General features: G+C 38.2%; 2 protein-coding genes across 2 annotated transcripts in view; one reads left to right on the top strand and one right to left on the bottom strand.

The window, feature by feature from the left end:
• Positions 1-10,718, top strand: part of LOC106142768 (zinc finger protein 579) — a 44,050-nt gene extending 33,332 nt beyond the window's left edge. Inside the window, exon 2 of the mRNA XM_060951629.1 lies at positions 8,846-10,718. Within this exon, the coding sequence (XP_060807612.1) occupies positions 8,862-10,715 (1,854 nt within the window). The 5' untranslated portion in view covers positions 8,846-8,861 and the 3' untranslated portion in view covers positions 10,716-10,718. The remainder of the gene's footprint in view (positions 1-8,845) is intronic.
• A 6,916-nt stretch (positions 10,719-17,634) lies between these two features.
• Positions 17,635-21,571, bottom strand: LOC106142751 (phospholipid scramblase 2). Its single transcript, XM_060951445.1, has 6 exons — positions 21,458-21,571; positions 20,926-21,095; positions 20,094-20,235; positions 19,533-19,644; positions 18,436-18,571; positions 17,635-17,731 (listed from the first exon to the last, which is right to left on the bottom strand). The coding sequence occupies exons 1-6, from the start codon at positions 21,569-21,571 to the stop codon at positions 17,635-17,637; spliced, it is 771 nt and encodes a 256-aa protein (XP_060807428.1).

Genomic DNA, 21,571 nt, shown 5'->3' on the forward strand with positions numbered 1-21,571 from the left:
TTCAGCTCGACCGCCACCAAAGGGAAGATCCTCGACCAGGCTAGGAAGATCTGCCACAACTATACTACATACAGCGAACGTCAGTCTTTTCGAGAATGTTGGCTCTACCTATCCCGTGGCGGATGTAATCTTGATTGTATATGTATGTACAACTTTATATTTCCTTGTTTTTGTTTCTTGGGGAATAACGGGGTTATTGATTTATTTAAATCAGTACCCTTCTTCTTAAATTTATAAGCTAACTCTTGTCAGTGGAGTTAAGTGGAGCGTGCTCCATTCATCTCTTTCCTCTGTTAATTTTTTAAATTGTTTTAACGATTACTTTTTGCTTTATTTGTTCAAAACACTTTATTCTTAATATTCATCTTTCTATCTTTTCATTAAAATGTGTTCTTTTTATTTAAATTCATTTAAATAAAACCCATGTTGTCTTAATTCCTTACAGGATAGAAAGAGCCGATCTAAACAAGATTTGAAGGCCACTTATTGGTTAGATTTAGAGATAGCGACAGGTTGCTTGCTAGACCATCGTCTGAAACAAGAATCGTAAACTTATAAATTATATAGTACTAGCTGTGCCCGCGACCCCGTCCGCGTGGAATAGTCATTTTAGGCATCATTGAAGCTAAGCTCAAGGGAGAACAATTTTCCCCTTTTTTTCACATTTTCCATTATTTCTTGGCCCCTAATACTCGTAGTTGCAGCGTGATGTTATTTAGCCTATAGCCTTCCTCGATAAATGGTCTATTCAACACAAAAAGAATTTTTCAATTCGAACCAGTAGTTCCTGAGATTAGCGCGTTCAAACAAACAAACTCTTCAGTTTTATAATACTAGTATAGATATATTATGTAATTATATAGTATTAGTAGGACTTTGAATTGAATTATACCACCTTACCGATTCGTCTACCAAGCTCCACTATAAGCACTCCGTTCCTTTACCCCTTTTTACTCCCTAAACTTTTTCCATAAGGGCGGAGAAGTTTTTTTAAACAAAACTAATAAATACAAATTCCTTCGCCTTTTCTTTGGTAGTTTTTAAAGAACATACTTACATACATATAGCATAAACATAACATTAAGACACGTCTATATCCCTTGCGGGGTAGACAGAGCCAACAGTCTTGAAAAGACTGAAAGGCCACGTTCAGCTGTTTGGTTTAAGCTTGACTTTGCTTGCTAGCCCATCGCCTAAAAGAATAATTCTAAGTTTATAGGCCTTATCTTAGACGCTTTTTACGACATCCATGGGAAAGAGATGGAGTGGTCCTATTCTTTTTCTCCTATTGGTGCCGGGAACCACACGGTACAAGATTAAGAAATAAATAAATAAAAGAAGTCTGACATACTTCGGGCTAACCTCAAACTGTATCATAATTTTTTTTTTAATTTGCCCTTAAACTATACCTTGATATTTGAAGTCAACAAAATATAATTAAAATTCTTCTGTCAGCGATGAATCTCGAAAAATTCTGAGTGTGCAGTATTAGAATAAGGGTGATGTCAATTATAAAATTGAAAATCCATCAACGGGGCACCTGGCGGGTCGCGGGTTCGAATCCCGCCCCGCGACTGATTGAATATAAATACGCGGTGACATGAGTGATGAGGGAGGAATGGAGTAGACTTATATTAAAAAAAAATTAATTATATTTATTTAAATTTAAACTACAAACATACACACATACTGACAGGCCACGTTCAGCTATTTGGCTTAATGATAGAATTGTGATACAAATAGTGACAGGTTGCTCTAAGAAAAGAATCCCAAGTTTGTAAGCCTATCCCTTACTCGCATTTTACGACATCCATGGGAAAGATATGAAGTGGTCCTACTCTTTTTTGTATTGGTGCCGCGAATCACGCGGTATTTAAACTAAGCTGTCAATTTTGAAATTTTTACTATACATATTTAATATAATTATAAATCTATTTACTAGGTTTTTTTTAAACTATAAACTTATGTTAACAGTAACCCAACCCATTCCCAACTTGGCTCATTACCCTTTTCCCTAAGTCGTCACTTACGGATTGACGTGTACATTATGCTAATTATCTGCGGGATAATTAGCACAATGGAACGGGATAATAAGTAAAAAAAGGGGATTCAGCACAATTTACACGTCAGTGTATTTGTTTATTCGTTATGAATATTATTTTCATTAACTTATTCGTCATTTACCCTCGTTTTCCTTAAAATAATATACAGAGCGATTATTTACAAACGCACTTGTTTATTGTTTACGTCAAATATATTTTTTAATGACGCATAGAATACCTTACGAATATAATATATAATTATGAGAATAGGAGTTAGTCATAGCTGTAATAAATTAAATGAATGAGTAAAAGGTGCCAGATTAAATGTACACTATTATTTATTTATGTTCACAACATTATATATAGAAGCATTTATTACAGTAACTCTAGTACAAAGGTGCTACTTATTTCAAAGAAATCTCTTCCAGTAGACCCGTGAGAGGAGAGATGAATTTAGGATTTTCTTTGTGATTTTGGGGACTAATTACACAGATTTAGTTAGCCTCGAAGTAAGTTCGAGACTTAAGTTACGAGATACTAACTCAACGATACTATATTTTATTATAAATACTTATATAGATAAACATCCAAACCCCAGGCCAATCAGAAAAAGTTCTTTTCTCATCACGCCCTGGCCGGGATTCGAACCCGGGACTTCCGATGTCACAGACAGGCGTACTACCGCTGCGCCTAAGAGGCCGTCAAATGTATGTATGTTTAGGCCTTTAAAACTACAGAACTGAACAAAAGGATAGAGTAATTCAAGATGAAGGTTTATATGTGTGAATGCTACACATGCGAAGACGGGGCGGGTTGCTAATTATATCAAAAGTAAAATAGAGAAAGGATATATGTATTTACAGTCATTGAATTATGGACATCATAATTTACACAAACTTGTATAATTTTCGTTTCCTATGAGGAAAATTACGTACGTAGTAATATAATAGACATGTTTTATCTTTGACCTAGATACTTTTATGCCAATACCATATAATTTAAAAAAAAAAGAATGTCAAATTTGTTTTTTTTATTTATTTTTTATATTAATAGATTAAAATTAAAAAAAGAACATAAGGAACCCGGGGCTCGCCTATAACCACGATCTGGAAATAGTTAATTCATGTACCTACCTACATGAACGTTTGACTGACGTAACGTTTTAAATCAATTTTGTAGATATTGTTGTTCTAAGTCAAAAACTCTTTTTATCATCTCTTACGACATCAACGAGATCAGAACATGGAACCTTTTAAAAACTTATGACAGTGAAAATTACCTAAACATAACAAAAAAACCAATCATAAAAAAAAAATCAAAAACAATCCATCAAACCCAAAATAAAATCTATATCAAGGTCGCGACATTTAATTTTATTTTGCGCAAGGCGACTCCACGGCTCGCGTCGGCTCGGCGGCGCCCGCATGTCATTTCGGCGGCCATTATAAAATGTCGGGAGTAATCGGCCTTTATTTTTATTTTATTTGCCCAACACCCCCACCCGCCACCCCCCGATATTTCAAACTTAACGACTGCTGTAAAAATATAGCGGGCAACTTGAAAAATTCAGAATTTTATGGTGTTGATCGCTTTGTTTTAGGGAGGTTGTGTTAAAGCTGGTTTTTTTTTTGCAAGGATGCAAATTCGATAAGTTCACTTTTTACGACACCTTAGTCGCCTTTTACGACATCCATCGTAAGTGAAAGTGGTCCCATTCTAATGCGGAGAACCACACCTACTTATCATCTATACAAAGGTATGTGGTAACCTACCTGCTATGTGGTTTCAGCCACTTCAGAACAGAACCTCTCCATATTAATCCTCTCATGGATGTCGTAAAAGGACACACATATAATCACTTCTATATCCCTAGCGGGATAGACAGAGCCAACAGTCTCTTAAAGCACGAATGGCCACCAATTTAGTTTAATGATAGAATTGAGACTCAAATAGTGACAGCCCATCGCCTAAAAAAGGAATCCCAAGTTTATAAGCGTATCCCTTAGGCACCAACTTTGTTTGTATCTTACTATATTGAATAAATTGTTTGAAAAATAAATATGTTTATTATATCCCACGTGTGGGTTCTCTAAGCGTCAAGTCACCCACCAAACGAAATAAAATAATTGGGTCAATTGGATACCAGAGGTGGCAACACTAATTCTTAATTTTCTCTAATAGTTTCGGCCAATCAGAAGTTATGGCCAAACTTATTGTCTAATTTTCTTTATTAGTGATAGAAAATCTACCGCAGGGCATAAAACAGGCCTTATGTCGGAGGGGTAGGCAGAGACTAAACCTTTGTACATGCCACGGTCTGCTCGTCCGGTTTCTGTCATGGCTTTATTTAAATAGGCTACATATTGAAAAAAAATTACTGATCAAAAAGAGGGTATAATTTTTTTATCCTTTAGTCGCCTTTCTCCGTTTTATTTTACAAAATTACCGAATAAAAGTGCTCTTTGATTGATGACTTTCATCATACATATTTTTTGCAAAATGTTAGATGAAAGAATAAGACCCCATCTCGTTCCCATGGATTTCGCAAAAGGCGACTTGGGATGAATGTGGCAAAAGGCGAATTGAAGGGATTGGTTTATAAACTTGGGATTCTTCTTTAAGGCGATGGGGTAGCTACCGTGTCACTATTTTAATCTCAATTATATCATTAAGCCAAACAGCTGAACGTGCCTGTCAGTCTTTTCAAGACTGTTGGCTCTGTCTACCCTGTAACGACGTAATTATATGTATGTATGTTAGATACGAGCAATACGGCATCATAAAAAAGTACACGATAATTTCATAAAACAAATTAAATTCAATTATTACAACGTTTCATAATTTGTTTCAAATGTAACGTTTCATAATTTGTGTCAAATGTATTACAGAGCCTTAATACGAGTACCATCACACTTTTCCTCGCCGACCCTAGAAACAAATTAAAAACTCCTATAAAAATTTAAAATAAAAAAAAACCCGCACCCCAAATTCGCAAAGGTAGATTTGAAATTAAGTTAGGTCATCTTAAATTATAATAACAGTTTAATAAGCAGAATTGATGTCGGCCCAAGTAATTAAAGTTGTTTTTTTCCACTTTTTAATATAAAACTTTTCAATTTCGAAGGAAAAAAAAAGTCTGATGAAAATGCCGCCCCGGGCCGCGGTTGTTTATGCCAAATAAAAATACCAAAAGTTCGCTCATACTTTTTAATTGTCGATGGTACGATGAAATACTGGCAGTCAGCATCGACGTGACTTATTGAAGTCAAATTGAAGTGGAAATAAAACTGTGAATTATAGGTACCTTGGCACTTAGCATTAAAAAAAAAATATGAAAAAATAATAGTTTTTCGTCATTAGTCTGAGTGACTTTCTGGAAAAAAAATCAGATTATTGACTAATTATCAATTTTTTTTCTTTGAGCTTCGCATCGTTTCTATTGGCTAAGTCAATTATTTTCTATTAAGTTATGCATATTCTGAAAACCTTATCTTAAGCCTAACAACTGAACGTGGCCTATCAGTCTTTCAAGACTGCTGACTCTGTCTACCCCGCAAGGGATATCGACGTGATTATATGAATGAATGAACCTCATCTAAAATTATCATCACTTGCCCAAATTCTCTACTGAACTGTATTGGTGTTTTAACACTTAATCTACGAAGCTGACCATAGTTTTTTTGTTCTTAAAATCGGTTAAATTCCAAAACAAGCATGAATTGACGCGTGCCCTACTGTGGAACTTTTAATTTTTACACTTACACATCTTATAAACAACAATAGCTTTTACAAGCTAAGAGGCGTAAGTTCAAAAAACAAAAAGTTTCTAAACTAAAATTTATTGTGCCATTACTCATAATGACAATTATAAGGGGGCTGGAAAGGGACGGAAGATGACACTAGGGTCAAATGGATTGGTGTTAGAGCGGGACAGGTGTATTTGCTGTGGCGCCCTCGTGATAGTTTCCAAATTTTCGGAAAGCAATGTGCATTATTTGATATTATGCTGGGCTCACATGGAGCAGAGTATCAGATTACTTAATTGTATTTAATTGTGATGAAAAACAGAAGAGAAATCATTTATTTTAACAAGTAATGATTACATCTGTACTTCTTGTATCTTAATGTGAAGATTTTGTTTCAATGTGTTTTGAACAAGACGACCAGCGGTACGTGTTTTTTGTGTTAGGCGTAATTCTCTTACTAAAGATTTTCTATGAAAAGAACTTGGAAAGAAAATATTTTCATACAACTATATTCTGTCTTAGTTAAAAAAGAAAGTTTATTTGGTATTTATACGTACAAAACACAAGAAGATAATTAATAAATTTCAAATAGTATTGAACAGTCTTCGCTCTAGTCACTTGTATTATATTTTTACTCGTGAATTATATGCACCAATTTATAAAAATAAAATAAAAAAAAAAACTACTTACTATTTTTGATTTTGGATATATATCTATATAAGTTTTTATTATAAAATAAAGTATCGTTGAGTTAGTATCTCGCAACACAAGTTTCGACTTACTTCAAGGCTAACTCATACTGTGTAGGTAATTTGGCCCGTATTTCGGGCATAGTCCATATAATAATTGTGTGATAACTTTGTAAAACCAGCACCATGTAAACCCGCCCTAATCCCAATGCACCGACCCCATGTCGAAGGGCGTAGGGGTGGGGAACACAATTTTTGCCATTTTACCCAAAAAATAAAAACACATTTTTAGTTAAAAACATACTGTTTGGCCGCGTGCGCGCATTTTTGACACGCGCCTTCGAGTTCGAAAATGTCAGTCGTCGTATTTTTTTTTTTGTGAAATGTTTTGACGTGTGAGATGTGGTCATTGTTTTATTCCAGTGATTGAATCACAAATGAAGGACACTCAGCATAATAATCAGGATCCTAACAGGTGCTTTTTCATTTTCTTATGTTTATGTTAATCTGTTAATATATTGTGTCTCTATCGGTGAGGACCTGTGATTGGCTAAAATGTTTTTTATTAATTTGTAACTTGTACAGCTGTTGGTCTTCCTATGAAAATAAAAAAAAAAACATTATTGTTTGACATACGATAAAGTTTAAATGACACATGGTATTATCTTTTACACTTTAAAGTCGATAATGATAGTAATAATTTTTATTAATGATAAAATTAATAACAATTATAAAAAAAATAACTTATTAATAAACGAAGTATAATTTAAATAAGTTTTAGGTTTTATTAGTAGATAAGTAGTTTAATAGTAGTGGAAGTAAGCTTAGCCGAATGTTCTCCTGCAATTTTTTACATACCTACTACAGGTAATATAACACGTAAAAGGCGATTAAGGGATCGGCTTATAAATTTGGGAGTCTTTTACGCGATGGGCTAGCAACCTGCCACTATTTGAATCTGAATTCTATCATTTAGCCAAGCAGTTGAACGTGGCCTTTCAGTCTTTTCAAGACTTTTGTCACTGTCTACTCCGCAAGGGATATAGACGTGATAACTATTATTAGTTTAAAACAATACACTCAGATGTGAAGTAAAAAAATGAGTCTGTTATTACACAACTTAAATTTTTAAGCATGTTAATTTATATTATTATAATAAATTTCTTAGACTCCATTCTGCACTTTGTGTGCTTCGAAGTCAGTATAATCTATACATATAATAAATCTGTGGAAGGGTCAATTCTGTACATCACTACATAGTATAAAACAAAGTCGCTATTTTAGTCTGTTTGTCTGTATGCTTAAATCTTTAAAATTACGCAACGGATTTTGATGCGGTTTTTTGTAACAGGTAGAGTGATTCAAGATGAAGGTTTTTATGTATAATAACATTTATAATTTTGCACCCGTGCGATGCCAGGGCGGGTCGCTAGTTGAAAATATTGAAAAAATAAATAGCAGGGGGTGTTACTAGATCGATACCAAACCCAAATATGTGATTTTGCCCACGTGTGCCCACGCTTTTAAAATATTATTAAATTAAAGTACTAATACTTGTTTAAAACATATATAAAAATTAGCTGCTACTTCCTGCTACTTACGAAGAAAATTAAAAATATCTACAAAGTAGGTAGGTACTCTTCGTGGGAACAAAATCAACAGTTGCGGTTTAATTGGTTGACGAGTCTTATCAATGCTTTGTAGGTATTATACATACAAAGCATTGATAAGACTCGTATTTATCAATTGAATTTATTAAATTTGATAATTTTTGGTTTCATTTCCTTTGAGAAAATAGATATTTGAAATAATTCACACGGTACTAAATAGTATAAAAATAAAAGTAAAAAAAATATGTCTTCATTACAAATTCAGTTTACGTTTCGCAAAGTCCGGCAATTTTTTTATTATAAAATGTCTACTTTTAAATGTTCTAGACAAGAGCTAATTATATCTTACATAGAAGGCGGAAAAACAATAGCGGCACTATCAACATATTTAAAAGAAAAACAAGTTTCTGAAGACAACATTATGCTTTTTTATTGGAGATTTTCAAAAGCATATTATCCCTTCGTTCAACAAGCGTTGGCAAGGAGTTTTGTAATTATCTACTATTCTGTATATATTCCATCCCTGGTAGCGTCCTCCTTGGAGCAGAGGTTGGGATCTGCCCATGACCATGATCAGAAGTGGATAAATAAGGAGCGAAGAGCGTCTGGTCTTTGTAACAGTTTTAACAGTGGGTCCTTACTCGAGTGGACCGTCAACATCACGCCTGTCAAAGTACTTCCTACCCACTGATTATGGACCCTACCCACTAATTTCTCTTGAAAATGTGTCAGCTAACGTCATTGTTTCTCAATTCCAGATGCGGCGGTGACGCGATGTCGGTGGCGCCGGCGGTCAAGCGCGAGCTCGACCTGGACAGCGGCGGCGGCAGCCCCGGGCGCAAGCGGCGGAAGCAGGCCGCGCCCTCCCGCGCCCCGCAACCCCTGCCGCCCCCGCCCCTCGATCTCCACGCCAAGATGGCTGACATCTACAAGAGCGCGCTCGCGTTCGGGGAACTCACCCTGCCAACCTTCGATCCCCTCGCCGCCTTCAGGCTCCTACCCCGCCACGAACCCCCGCGAATCTTCAACCCCGAGGCCTACTGCGACCTCTGCTGCAAAGAGTTCTGCAACAAATACTTCCTCAAAACACATCGCGCGAACAAACACGGCATCTACGACGGCGGCGAACCACAACCGGCCCCACCGCCGCCCGCGCAGCCCTCCCCCCCGAGAAGAGCATCCGATGAAGAGTCCGGGGGGACGCCGCGTCGTCTCTCACCAGACTCGGCGAGACGAGCACGGGAGGCGGGATTCCAACCGGATGCGTTACGGAGACTCGGCGTCGTGAACCCTGAAGCGTTCTGCGAGATTTGTTGCAAGGAGTATTGTAATAAATATTTTCTACGCACGCACCGGGAGCGGCGGCACGGCGTCCCGGCACACCGCTCGCCCGCTGCGGAGCTGTCTCCTAGCGCCGTCACACCGCCCATGACGCTCGCCACGCCTATCACCACGCCGATGACTACACCTCTCACCACACCGCCCGCATTACCAGCTCCGCCGCCCGATACTCCTCCGCGGTCACATTCGTTACCTCCCCCTTTCGACTCTGAGGAGATGGCTGAAGTAAAACGAGAATGCGAAGAAGACTTCGAGGCGGCGCTGCGAGACGGACAGACGAGTCCGTTGAACTTAATAGTGGAGGAGCGGGGAGTCGCGTCACCGGGCTCGGCCAGCGAGGAGCTGCGGAAACTGCAAACGATGATCTCGCAGCTCAACGAGCTCGCAGCGGAGCGCCTCGTCGACGAGCCCATGGACGCCGGCCCGCGGCCTCCTAGCTCCTCTCCTCCACCGCCTGATGAACGTCGCGCCTCCTCATCGTCCGGTTCCAGCTTTTGCGAGATCTGCAATAAGGAGTTGTGCAACAAATACTTCATGCGAACGCACATGCAACGCATGCACGGGATCTCGCTGGAGAGCGGCACGCAGCTGGGCGGAGTCACCTGCGACATCTGTCACAAGGAGCTCTGTAGCAAATACTTCTTGCGCGTGCACAAACATAACACTCACGGCATCCCCGCGCCCCCGGCGCCGGCGAACGCCGCGCCCGCCGAGCCGTGTCCGCTGTGCGCGCGGCGGTTTCGAGGGCCGCGGGCTCTGCGCGCGCACCTGCTCGCCGAGCACGCGCCGCCAGCCCGACCTCCTCCCCCTCCCCCGCGGCCGCTCGACCTGCTCGCCAGGGACAAGCCATACGCGTGTTCCTACTGTCCATTCACGACGGATGTCCTCGCATTCCTATTCGCACACGAACGCGCGCACGCCCAGCAGCAAGCCAACGAGCCGATAGAGAATAATACCGAAGCCAGTGTCGGCGAGCAGGAGGGCGGCGAGGGCGCGAGCGAGGCCGGCGACGTGGGCGAGGCGGAGGACGCGCAGTACTCGTGCTCGCGGTGCGAGTTCCGCGCGGAGGGGTTCGCGGCGCTGGAGGCGCACCTGCGCGCGGCGCACGGCGGCGCGGGCGCGCTGCTGGCGGTGCCGCGCGCCCCGCAGGCGCCGCTCACGATGCAGCCGTTCGTGGTGGAGGAGGCGGGCGGCGCGCTGAGCCTGGTGCCGGCGCTGGTGTTCCTGCCGGTGCGGCGCCGCGCCACGCGCCGCGCCACGGTGACGCTGACGCTGACGCCGGCCTAGCCGCGCCGCCGCGACCAGACCGACGCACGCGCGCGCTCGCGGCCGGAGATCCCATCGCCGCGCGCGCGCGCTTACGATCGCTGAACTGTACTAACTACATTTAACGCTGTGTGCCTTCAAGCGATTGCTGAAAAATATTATGAGACGTAATTATATAATCGGAGAAGTCGTTCCGGCCGCCCGCTCGAGCGCCTCACCGCGTGGCGGCCCCGGCTTTTTTTTTGTCAGAGTCTAACTTCATATATTGAGAATTATATTAAACGGGTGATATATGAAACGTTGCCGCTTATAAATTCGATTATTTATTATTATCTCCTCGATGTTCCGTCGGTCGGTCCGAGACGAGTTTTTGAAACGTCGATTTCGATCGGGAGAAGAAATACACCCTAGGCATAAATTATTATTATTTATCGTATGTAATCGGCGCGTGCGCCGCGATAGCGTCGTAGTACCGGTCGATGTTGATCACTGAGCGCGCCTCGGTGGCAGTGACAGCCGGGCGGAGTCGCCGAGCAGCGACCCACAGCGTACACGGGCGAGCATACGAGCGAGCGAGCGCCGCTCCACCTAGTGTACTACGACAACCGCTCTACCTCACAACGTTAGGTTTTATATTAGCTGTTATTGTATAAATTATATTTTGGAGTTACAAAGTACAAATATACCGCGTTCATGTTAGCTACTCGACTATTTATTGTTGTCTACGAGTGACTTAAAGCACAAAGATACGTACTATTGGGCAGTGATCAACATTAAACGTAATTTTAGTATTAAATTTGATTAGATACGTGGTGTTAGGGGCTCGGTCAGAGTGGATTTTGTTGTGTCACACATCAGTCTTATACGGGTCTTGTTTGGGGCCGAGCTCAGCTCGGCTCCGCATTCGGCCGAGCCTTTCATTTCACTTATTTCTATTGTAATCTATAACATATATGTTACAGCGGGTGTTACAGCCCTGCTCCTCTCTAATGCGAAGCGTCCAATAAGTTATATAGTTGTAAGAGAAGTTACACAATATTTTTGAATTTAAACTTTTACCGGTCAATCGAAAGCAATTTATTTAGAGTGTTGAACTCTTTCATGTAACACCATTGTCGAAGACTGAAGATCTACCTCAATACACAATAGAGAGGAACAGGGCACCGGGTTAATTATTATCTTGATAATCAAGACTAATTTGATGGAGTAACGATTTGTTTGAATAATTCATTATTCGGTAGTCAGTGTGGAGGTTAGCTTGTATAAACCATGCAGCTTCTAAACAAAGTTCCTATGTATGTACGTAAGTTGTAATTTAAAGTAAACTAGAGGCGAGGGGGGGTCGGCTCTGCAGCGAGCAGAAGCAAGGCATGCACCTGATTTTGATAATAATATAGTGATGGAGTCAGGGTAATGCTGTAACTGTCCAAAATTACTGATAATTTACTCCATTCCAACATTTAGGTGAACAAAGATATGAGTGTAGAAAAAAAAGGCGATGAAGTAAATTTTAATGATTGACAAATTGATGTTACAATTGTAGTTCCTAAAAGTACTTCCGATTATGTTGAAATTGAAAATGTAGAAACAATAGACAACCTTCCTTCTCAGTCTTCCTCTGAAGCCGAAACAAACTAGCTGCATAGCCGAACCACTCTTGCGCAATACAACAAATTATATTAATAACGTTTTAAATAATAACAAAATTAATAAAAAATGTACGCGTGGTGACGATCGGGGGGCCATTGTGTATTTTCAGACGGAGGGGGGCGTTTTCGATACACAATACGGGAGTTCACGCCGAATTTTTACTATATAAGAAAGTACATAGTGGTCAAGAGTCGTCCAAATTGAATGTAGTGAAAATGTATCAATATTGTGTTCAGAATTTTTTCCACGATCGCCTTGTACCTTGAGTGAACGAGACCAAAGATATATAACAAACTAATAGTACAAATATAACCAATGTATTTTAGCGGTGATTGGTAACAAATAATAAAACAGTACAAATTATGGTTAAGGGTAGATGGCGCAACAGATAGATATACACTCGGGTACAAAGCAAATAAACAGCTTGCAACAGTCGCACTTTTTCCTTTTCAAATAGTTCCTATTTCTGTAATTAATTAATTTAAACTATTGTAGCTGTTTGGGTATAATGTTTTTGTTGCATAATAATTAATTTTTAATTATTTATACTTATGCATAAAAATTACTGACACCTTTTTTAAATAGAAAAGCAAATTGTTGGTTCTTATGTAAACAATTTGGTTTTTTGTCCCAATATTATTTTTAAACTAAGGCACATAATTAATATAAAAATAATACTATCTATAATATTTATTTCAGGAAACTAAAGTTGTGATTATATTATTGTTATCCTGAAATAAATAAAATAGTTTAATAATATTTTATTTTGTATAATTTCTGGTAATATAGTAAAAAAATGTCTAATCGATGATAATAGTGAGAAGTATTAGACAAATTAGTTTATATTTTATTTTTTAATAAGTTTGGATTAATTTTTAATGCCATTAATCGAAAGTTCCTTGCTAGTCTTCTGTAAGTTTAACATTCCAAAGTTTTATTGTATAAAGTAATCTAGTCGTTTTACTATAATTTTACCTTTAAGATTAATTTAGTGCGGCTGTAATGTGAACGGTCATGTTTTGTCAACTTATATACAACTGTGTTTTTTCTAGTCAAATTATTTTTTTTAGATTTAGCTAATGTGAAAATCAATGCGGTCCATAATACCATAGTAAATTCATAAATGTATAATATAAATTATAACAGGAGCACATTATTAGACAAAATAATAAAAATATTATAAAAAATAAAGCAATTTCATTAAAATTAATTTTCACATTAGATAAATTTATATATATAAATTATATAAAGAGAATTATATTCTGGCTTTAGGAGAGAGCCAACCTTATGCCGCACCATTTTGTAGCACTTTTTATAAAAAAATCGAAAATGACGTAGCCTTGCGTTTTTAATATTATTTATATTATTTAAATGTTGTATTAACATGTACCGCTATTCAATAACAAGCTGGAAAACAAAATAAAAACTAAAATCAGCCGTTTTGATACCGAAAATGGAAAAAATATTATACACATATGTATGTACTTTATGAAAAAAGTACATCTGTGAGATAAAAAAAAACCGCATCAACAAAGAAATCGTAGTAGTTACATCGTCTTATGGAGTCGGTAAAAAACAATGTTTGAAAATACATAAATACCTACTAAAAAAATTTATAAATACTAAATTATTAGAGACAAATAAGTTACAATTAAGTGGGACAGATATCGTTAAAAATTTACGTTTTACTTAAAAACAAGAGGTACTTTACAAAATGGGGTAGACAGAGCCAATAAACCAGAATTAAGTATTGTTCATTCTCCATGAATGTCTGATGGCTAGATAATAAAATTGAGGTTAGTCAAAATTGAGTTAGTTAGATCAGAATTATACCTATCTACTTCTAAATAAATGAATTATAAAATCTTTGTCGATTTTAATTGATTCGATGCGATGAATTAAAACATAGTTTTATTACTCTTGCATACTGTGCCCGATAGTTATTTTGCGTGCGGTTTGAAATTACAAAAATTATTGTTTTACATAAAAAACTTCTTATACCACAAAAAAAAATATATATGTAAGAATATTAGACTGAAATTATTTGAAGGACTGGTCTAATTTTAACTAATCTAACTCTTCAATTACAAAAAATTCTTAAATCTATAGATCTTACAATGACTGTCCAATACATATGACAACATGAATAAATATTTTTTCCATTTAATCATTCAATTTTTTGTAAATCGTGCTACACATGGCTTGCGGTCGGTATATGTTCCTAGAACCGTCTGTTCGTTATATTTGTTTTCCATTAATTACTACGAGCATTTCTACCGTATTCAATAAATTAAATATACAAATACTTCTTGTTTTACTTATAATGTCCCATTTCCCTTTTAACTGCGATTATCAATATATATACAAGTAATTAGACAGTTAAATTGAGTGTGTCTGTACATTCAATATTAATTAATACAAAACCCCGATAAGATGTGATCAAAAAGTAACGAAGAGAAATATTATCATAATATTTTTTCAAGGATATCTTTTTCTCTAAAATGAATGTTATATCCGGTACAAATAATCGAAAGGTTTAATTAGAGGTACGAAATTAGCCGTATTTTTGACACAGCAACGCGTGAAATTTTGATATGTAATTCAAGAACTTTTTTTAATTAATTTGTCGCTAACAATTTTAATTCTTATATTCTGTTTCTCTCTTGAAATTTTATTAATGTTTTAGAAATGAAGGAAGAAAAACGGTAGGTACCAATATCCAAAAAAAGTACCTACTGCTATCATGAAATTTTTACTTTACAGTTTTATACGTGGTAGATGCTGCCGTCAAAAGCTAGATGATTATAACACGCACATTAATAACTTGATCATTAATAACGCCACGTTACAAAATGAGAAAATCATCAAAACAAAGTGCTCCAAGTTTACAAAACCGTAAAATTTTCAATAAATAAATCACACAGTTACCACCCTCTCGGAACACACAACAAAAATAGTCTTAATTAAAGATTATTCTCGCGTCAACTGTCGGCTTTAGATTAACAAAAAAAAAACACGTTTTTTTTTACAAAAAATCGTTTTTTTATTAAAAATGCGACACCCATTAAAATCGCGATGTTAGAGGGTTGTATTGTGAAGCGCATCTGTCAAACTTGTTTAGGGGTGAAAATGCAGTGAAATTGTTGAAAAATGGGTTAAATGTTAGAAAAAAATGGCAAAACATTGCAACGGAGAAGGGTCGCGTGTCAACATGCAGGGTTAAAATGCTGTCGATACGGTCGGTAACATTTTGAACTTGGGTTCAAAGGGATTTCATGTGATTTTAGTAAATTAATATTGTATTACTAATGATTTAAGATTGTAGTGGAAAACTCTTGCACATTTATTTACTTTAATTCTTACACCTTGTCCTGTGAATATAGTTAATTACTTTTGGCAGAATAAATTAAAACGAAAGACGCAGAAAAAATATTTATGCAGCAACAACTGCTAAAAAAAAATAAGCGAACCTCCACTTTTCGCTAAAAACTTAGAATACCATTAAGATGAGATGAAGAGAAGAGAGAAAAATTGTTTGAATGTACTTAAGAACTTACTAGAAAAAATTTTCATAAGTATCTGTAAAAATATTAATTAAATATAGTGCTCTAGTTTCTAATCCAATAAAAAAACTGCATAACCGGTGTTTCAACGCGGTGGCAAAAACACAAGACGGGCAAAATCAGTCTTATGACTAAAATGATATCGTGGCTATGTACCTATCCACGTGAGCCTTAACATGATGATACAACTGGAGTTCTAAACTGCAATTGGAAACTATAAAAAATAAACAATATGCAATCAATCACCATATAGAAATCACATCTTGACATCTCTCTGACCTTACAAAAAATACAGTTTTATTTTTTTAAAAATCACTGTTTTTCTTATAAAAAATTCCGTTATTCTGAAAAGAAAAAACCCTAAATCATTTTCTAAAACCCTATTGTTATTTTTAAACCCTTGCTTTATAGCAACACGTGACATGCGCGCGCCGATTTTTTATTTCATAAAAAACAACACAAAAAATTTAATTCGCTAAGTACGTACCAGTGACCTACATTACCCCATGTTATTTTTCCAAAATTCTGTAAAAAGCACCCCTTTATTAGATTTTTTTACGCTTTCAAATAATTGAATTAAATCCTTTTGCAAAAGGGTTTGATAAAATACCCGATATTAAGCTTTTTTTATCTGTGCGCGACGAATTCTCTGAGAAATGTCATTGTTGTGCGCCAAAATTACATGTTCTGTCAAAATTTCGCGCCATTTACTTTGGCGGACATCTGCCGAGACGAAAAAACTTAGATACAATGCAAATAGGGGTGGCACGTGTGTGCAGGACATTAATTTTTAGGGGAAATCGACGTTTTTGATGTAAAAGCGAAAAATACATTTAAAGTATAACGAAATATGTCCCCTCATTTTAATATTAATGTTTCAAGCGAATACAAACATCGTTGTGAAAGCATTTAATTCGGAATCGGTCTTTTTCATTTTTATAGCTCGCGTTAATTTTTATTATTTCTTTGGATTTACGACCGTAGCAGCCATTAAAACGGCTATTGTGTTTAAGGAAACTGTTTATGCGAAATAGGTTACAGTTACACGCTCTCATTTATTATTGTTATTTAATTAAATAACGCGTTAATGAGGTCTTAATACACTGTTAAAACATTAACTAAGGGCAATATTTTTTTAAAAGTAATAAACTTTTATACATAATGTTCATGGGTTTTACGTTTATTGCAAAACTTTTAAAATTAGAACTTGATCAGAATGACAGAAGGGCAGATATGACTACGATCACTTCTCTCGTCCACATTTCTATTCTTACTTTGGATAATTTGTGAAGTTGACGTTATTGAAGAAAATGTTGCAGTTTGTTACCGCTTCTTCTGCACTGACGCTTTGGAAGCGGCAGTAAATTTAGTTTTAAGTAATTTATATGACGTCAACAAATGTTGTGCAACCAAAAGATATGCCAATTATTAGTGATGTTTGAAATGTCTGTCCATATAATTAACAAAAAATTTGATTTGTATTAATATTTTGAACCCTGTAAATTTCGACAGTGGTCATTCTACGAGTAATTATGATTTGTAAAAATAAAAATGGAAAAAAAATATTTATTTATAGATAAAAATTCACTTTGTCGCTTTTTACGACATCTGCAACATAATACGACTTATAAAAGAGTGGTGGAATAGTCCTATTCTAAAGTGTCAAGAACCACAAGACACACATGTTTAAATAAAATCATATAATATACAAGAATTACCATATATTGTTACACATCATAGTACATATAGTCAAAAAGAAGGGTCGCGGCCAACAGGAGGGCCTTGTGTTCCGTAGAGAGGTCACGCTCAAACGCCACGCCGAATCTGAAAGCACACGTATCCCTTACGGAGTAGACAGAGCCAAATAACACACAAGACTCGAAGGCCTCGTATAACTTATTATGGAATTGAGATTTAAAGGTGGAGGTGCCGTGTGGTTCCCGGCTCCAATAAAAAAAAGAATAGGACCACACCCTCTCATTTTCATGGATGTCGTAAAAGGCTTATAAACATGAGATTCTTCTTTAAGGTGATGGGCTAGCAACTTGTCACTATATAAATCTCAATTCTATCATTAAGCCAAAAAGTCCAATGTAGGCCAATTAGTCTTTTTGAAACTGTCTGTCTACCCCGCATGAAAAAAAGACGTGAATATATGTATATGTATGTATGTGATTTAAAGGTTGCACATTCCCGAAGTAGCCTTTTATGAGATCCACAAAAAAACGACAGTGATCTTGTTATCTATCGTGCTGGGAACTAGATAAGAAATAAATAAATAATAAATAAATATATACGAGACCAATTACACAGATTGAGTTAGCCTTGTGTTACGAGATACTAACTCAACGATACTATATTTAACAATAAATACTTTCAAAAATAAACATCCAAGACCCAGGCCAATCAGAAAAAAAACTTTTCTCATCGTGCCCTGAAGTAAAACACAACTATAAGGACACTAAGCAGTTTTAGCAGGAGGTCAAGAAGAGTGATTTAGTAAGAGGAAGCAGACAGAATCTATTCACCTGTCAACGACCGGCGCAAAGAACATGGCGTGCATCAGACCCTGCCAGCGCTTGCAGGTGGCGCCGGCAGCGCTGCCGTCCGGCTTCGTGATGTGGAACTGCACGTCCCTGAAGCAGCTGAGGGTCACCACTGGACCTGATGGTGGTAATGACGCCATTTATTTGAGCGTCAGTGGTCATGTGCCGCTGATGGCGGTAATGACGCCATTTATTTGAGCGTCAGTGCCGCTGATGGTGGTAATGACGCCATTTACCATTGAATTGAGCGTCAGTGGTCATGTGCCGCTGATGGTGGTAATGACGCCATTTACCATTTAATTGAGCGTCAGTGGTCATGTGCCGCTGATGGTGGTAATGACGCCATTTACCATTTAATTGAGCGTCAGTGGTCATGTGCCGCTGATGGTGGTAATGACGCCATTTACCATTTATTTGAACGTCAGTGGTCATGTGCCGCTGATGGTGGTAATGACGCCATTTACCATTTAATTGAGCGTCAGTGGTCATGTGCCGCTGATGGTGGTAATGACGCCATTTACCATTTATTTGAACGTCAGTGGTCATGTGCCGCTGATGGTGGTAATGACGCCATTTACCATTTATTTGAGCGTCAGTGGTCATGTGCCGCTGATGGTGGTAATGATGCCATTTACCATTTAACTGAGCGTCAGTGGTCATGTGCCGCTGATGGTGGTAATGACGACATTTGCCATTTAATTGAGCGTCAGTGGTCATGTGCCGCTGATGGTGGTAATGATGCCATTTACCATTTATTTGAGCGTCAGTGGTCATATGCCGTGTGGTGGTTATGTGCTGTGTGGTTCCCGGGCACCATTAGAAAAAAGAATAGGACCACTCCATCTGTTTGCCATGGATGTCGTAAAAGGCGACTAAGGGATACGCTTATAAATTTGGGATTCTTCTTTTAGGCGATGGGCTAGCAACCTGTCACTATTTGAATCTCAATCCTATCTTAAAGCCAAAAAGCTGAACGTGGCCTATCAGTCTTTTCAAGACTGTTGGCTCTGTCTACCCCGTAAGGGATAAAGACGTGATCATATGTATGTATGTATGTATGTTATTCTCATTCCACTCACCACGGATCCAAAGAACGTCAGCGCCTTCAGCGTCCTTCACAACGTACTCCGGCCGGATGGGGGTCCATATCTGTTCCACCGTCCCGATCAGGTGGTCTGGCGGGGCGAACACCTGGAGAATTGAGACAGTCATTAAACATTCAAAAAGGGACAGGTTGCTAGCCCGTGGCAAGTGGAAAGATGTAGTCTCTGCCTACCCCTCCGGGAAAGAGGCGTGATTTTAGGTATGTATGAAGAGACAGGTTGCTAGCCCGTGGCAAGTGGAAAGATGTAGTCTCTGCCTACCCCTCCGGGAAAGAGGCGTGATTTTAGGTATGTATGAAGAGGCAGGTTGCTAGCCCATCGCCTAAAAAATAATACCAAGTTTATAATATAAGCTTATCTCTTAGTCTCTTTTGACGACATCCATGGGAAAGAGATGGAGTGGTCCTATTCTTTGTTTGTATTGGTCCCGAGAACCACACGGCCCTGTTTTCTGTTATCAACCTGACATAAATTAAACAAGAATCATTTAGCGTGTTTGCATCTCATGAAAGTGCTTATTTTCTACCAATTTTATACCTCAATGTTTTGCAGCTGACATGGCAACACCCTGGGGGTGCAGGCGAAGGGTCTGCTGACCCTCATCACCTCAGCGCCGTCGCTGTTGGTGACGCGCAGCTGGAGTGGACGTAGCCCGTAGCAGAAGTAGCCCACCCACCAACTACAAATGAAGAAGAGTACATACATACATATTGTCACGTATTGACTTGGGGGGTAGACTGAGCCAATAGTCTTGAAGACTGATAGGCCACGTTCAGCTATTTGGCTTTATGATAGAATTGAGATTCAAATAGTGACGGGTTGCTAGCCCATCGCCTAAAAGAAGAATCCCAAGTTTATAAGCCTATCATTTAGTCTCATTTTAAGACATCCATGGGAAAGAAAGGGAGTGGTCCTATTCTTTATTGTATCGGTGCTATTTGAATCTCAATTCTATCATTAAGTCAAACAGCTGAACGTGGCCTATCAGTCTTTTTTAAACTGTTGGCTCTGTCTACCTACAATATAGACGTGACCATATGTATGTATCTATATTCAGAGACGTAAAAGATATGAACAGTCTTCGGAGAACATACATACATATGATCACGTCTTTATCCCTTACAGGGTAGACAGAGCCAACAGTCTTCAAAAGACTGATAGGCCACGGTCAGCTGTTTGGCTTAATGATAGAATTGAGATTCAAATAGTGACGGGTTGCTAGCCCATCGCCTAAAAGAAGAATCCCAAGTTTGTAAGCCTATCCCTTAGTCGCCCTTTACGACATCCATGGGAACGAGATGGAGTGGACCTATTCTTTTTTTTATTGGTGCCGGGAACCACACGGCACGGAGAAGCATAATAAACTTACCTATTTTGCTCTTCGACGGTATAGAGCAGGTTCTGATCCGGCGTTCTGACGAAGTAACGGTTCCTCTTGCCCTTGAGAAACAGCACGTTCCTCACGCTCAGACGCTTGGTGATGAGCAGCCGGTCCACTGAAGTCAGCTCTTGGAGCGGCGGGGTGACCTCGGCTACGGCCTTGAATAAATAATTTCGATAATAATTATTGGAATTCGAATGTTCGGGAAACATGGTTTTTTATTAATTTTAGGTAAATATTTTTGTATTTTATAACGTCAACATAATGGTAACATTAACTTTCCTCCTTACTAAAAAAATAATAGGATCACTCCATTTCTTTCCCACGGATGTCGTAAAACACTTGGGATTCATCTTTTAGGCGATGGGTTAGCAACCTGACACTATTTGCATCCATGGAAAAGAAATGGAGTTAAGTCCTATTCTTACTAGAAGAAGAATCCCAAGTTTATTAGTCTTACAGATTGAACATATGTAGTTCGGATTACCTCAAGACGAGTTTACATCTCTCACAAACTGACCTCAGTCTGCTGCTGTTCCTTAGGCGCGACATCAACTTCAGGGACCCCTGGCCTCTTCACAGCATCAGGGAAGACCTGGGTCGGAGACGCTGGGATAGGAGCCGCTTGCATCAT

Source organism: Amyelois transitella, chromosome 25, assembly GCF_032362555.1.
Source record: "Amyelois transitella isolate CPQ chromosome 25, ilAmyTran1.1, whole genome shotgun sequence".
NCBI classification, from domain to species: Eukaryota; Metazoa; Arthropoda; class Insecta; order Lepidoptera; family Pyralidae; genus Amyelois; species Amyelois transitella.

What these genes read in the sequence shown, in the direction of transcription:
- LOC106142751 (XM_060951445.1), bottom strand. Translation starts at nt 21,571, where the DNA reads ATGATGCAAGCGGCTCCTATCCCAGCGTCTCCGACCCAGGTCTTCCCT. An exon ending in ACCGTCGAAGAGCAAAATAG is followed by an intron (nt 20,236 to 20,925) that starts GTAAGTTTATTA and finishes CTTCATTTGTAG; the next exon opens with TTGGTGGGTGGGCTACTTCT. An exon ending in GTCAGCTGCAAAACATTGAG is followed by an intron (nt 19,645 to 20,093) that starts GTATAAAATTGG and finishes TCAATTCTCCAG; the next exon opens with GTGTTCGCCCCGCCAGACCA.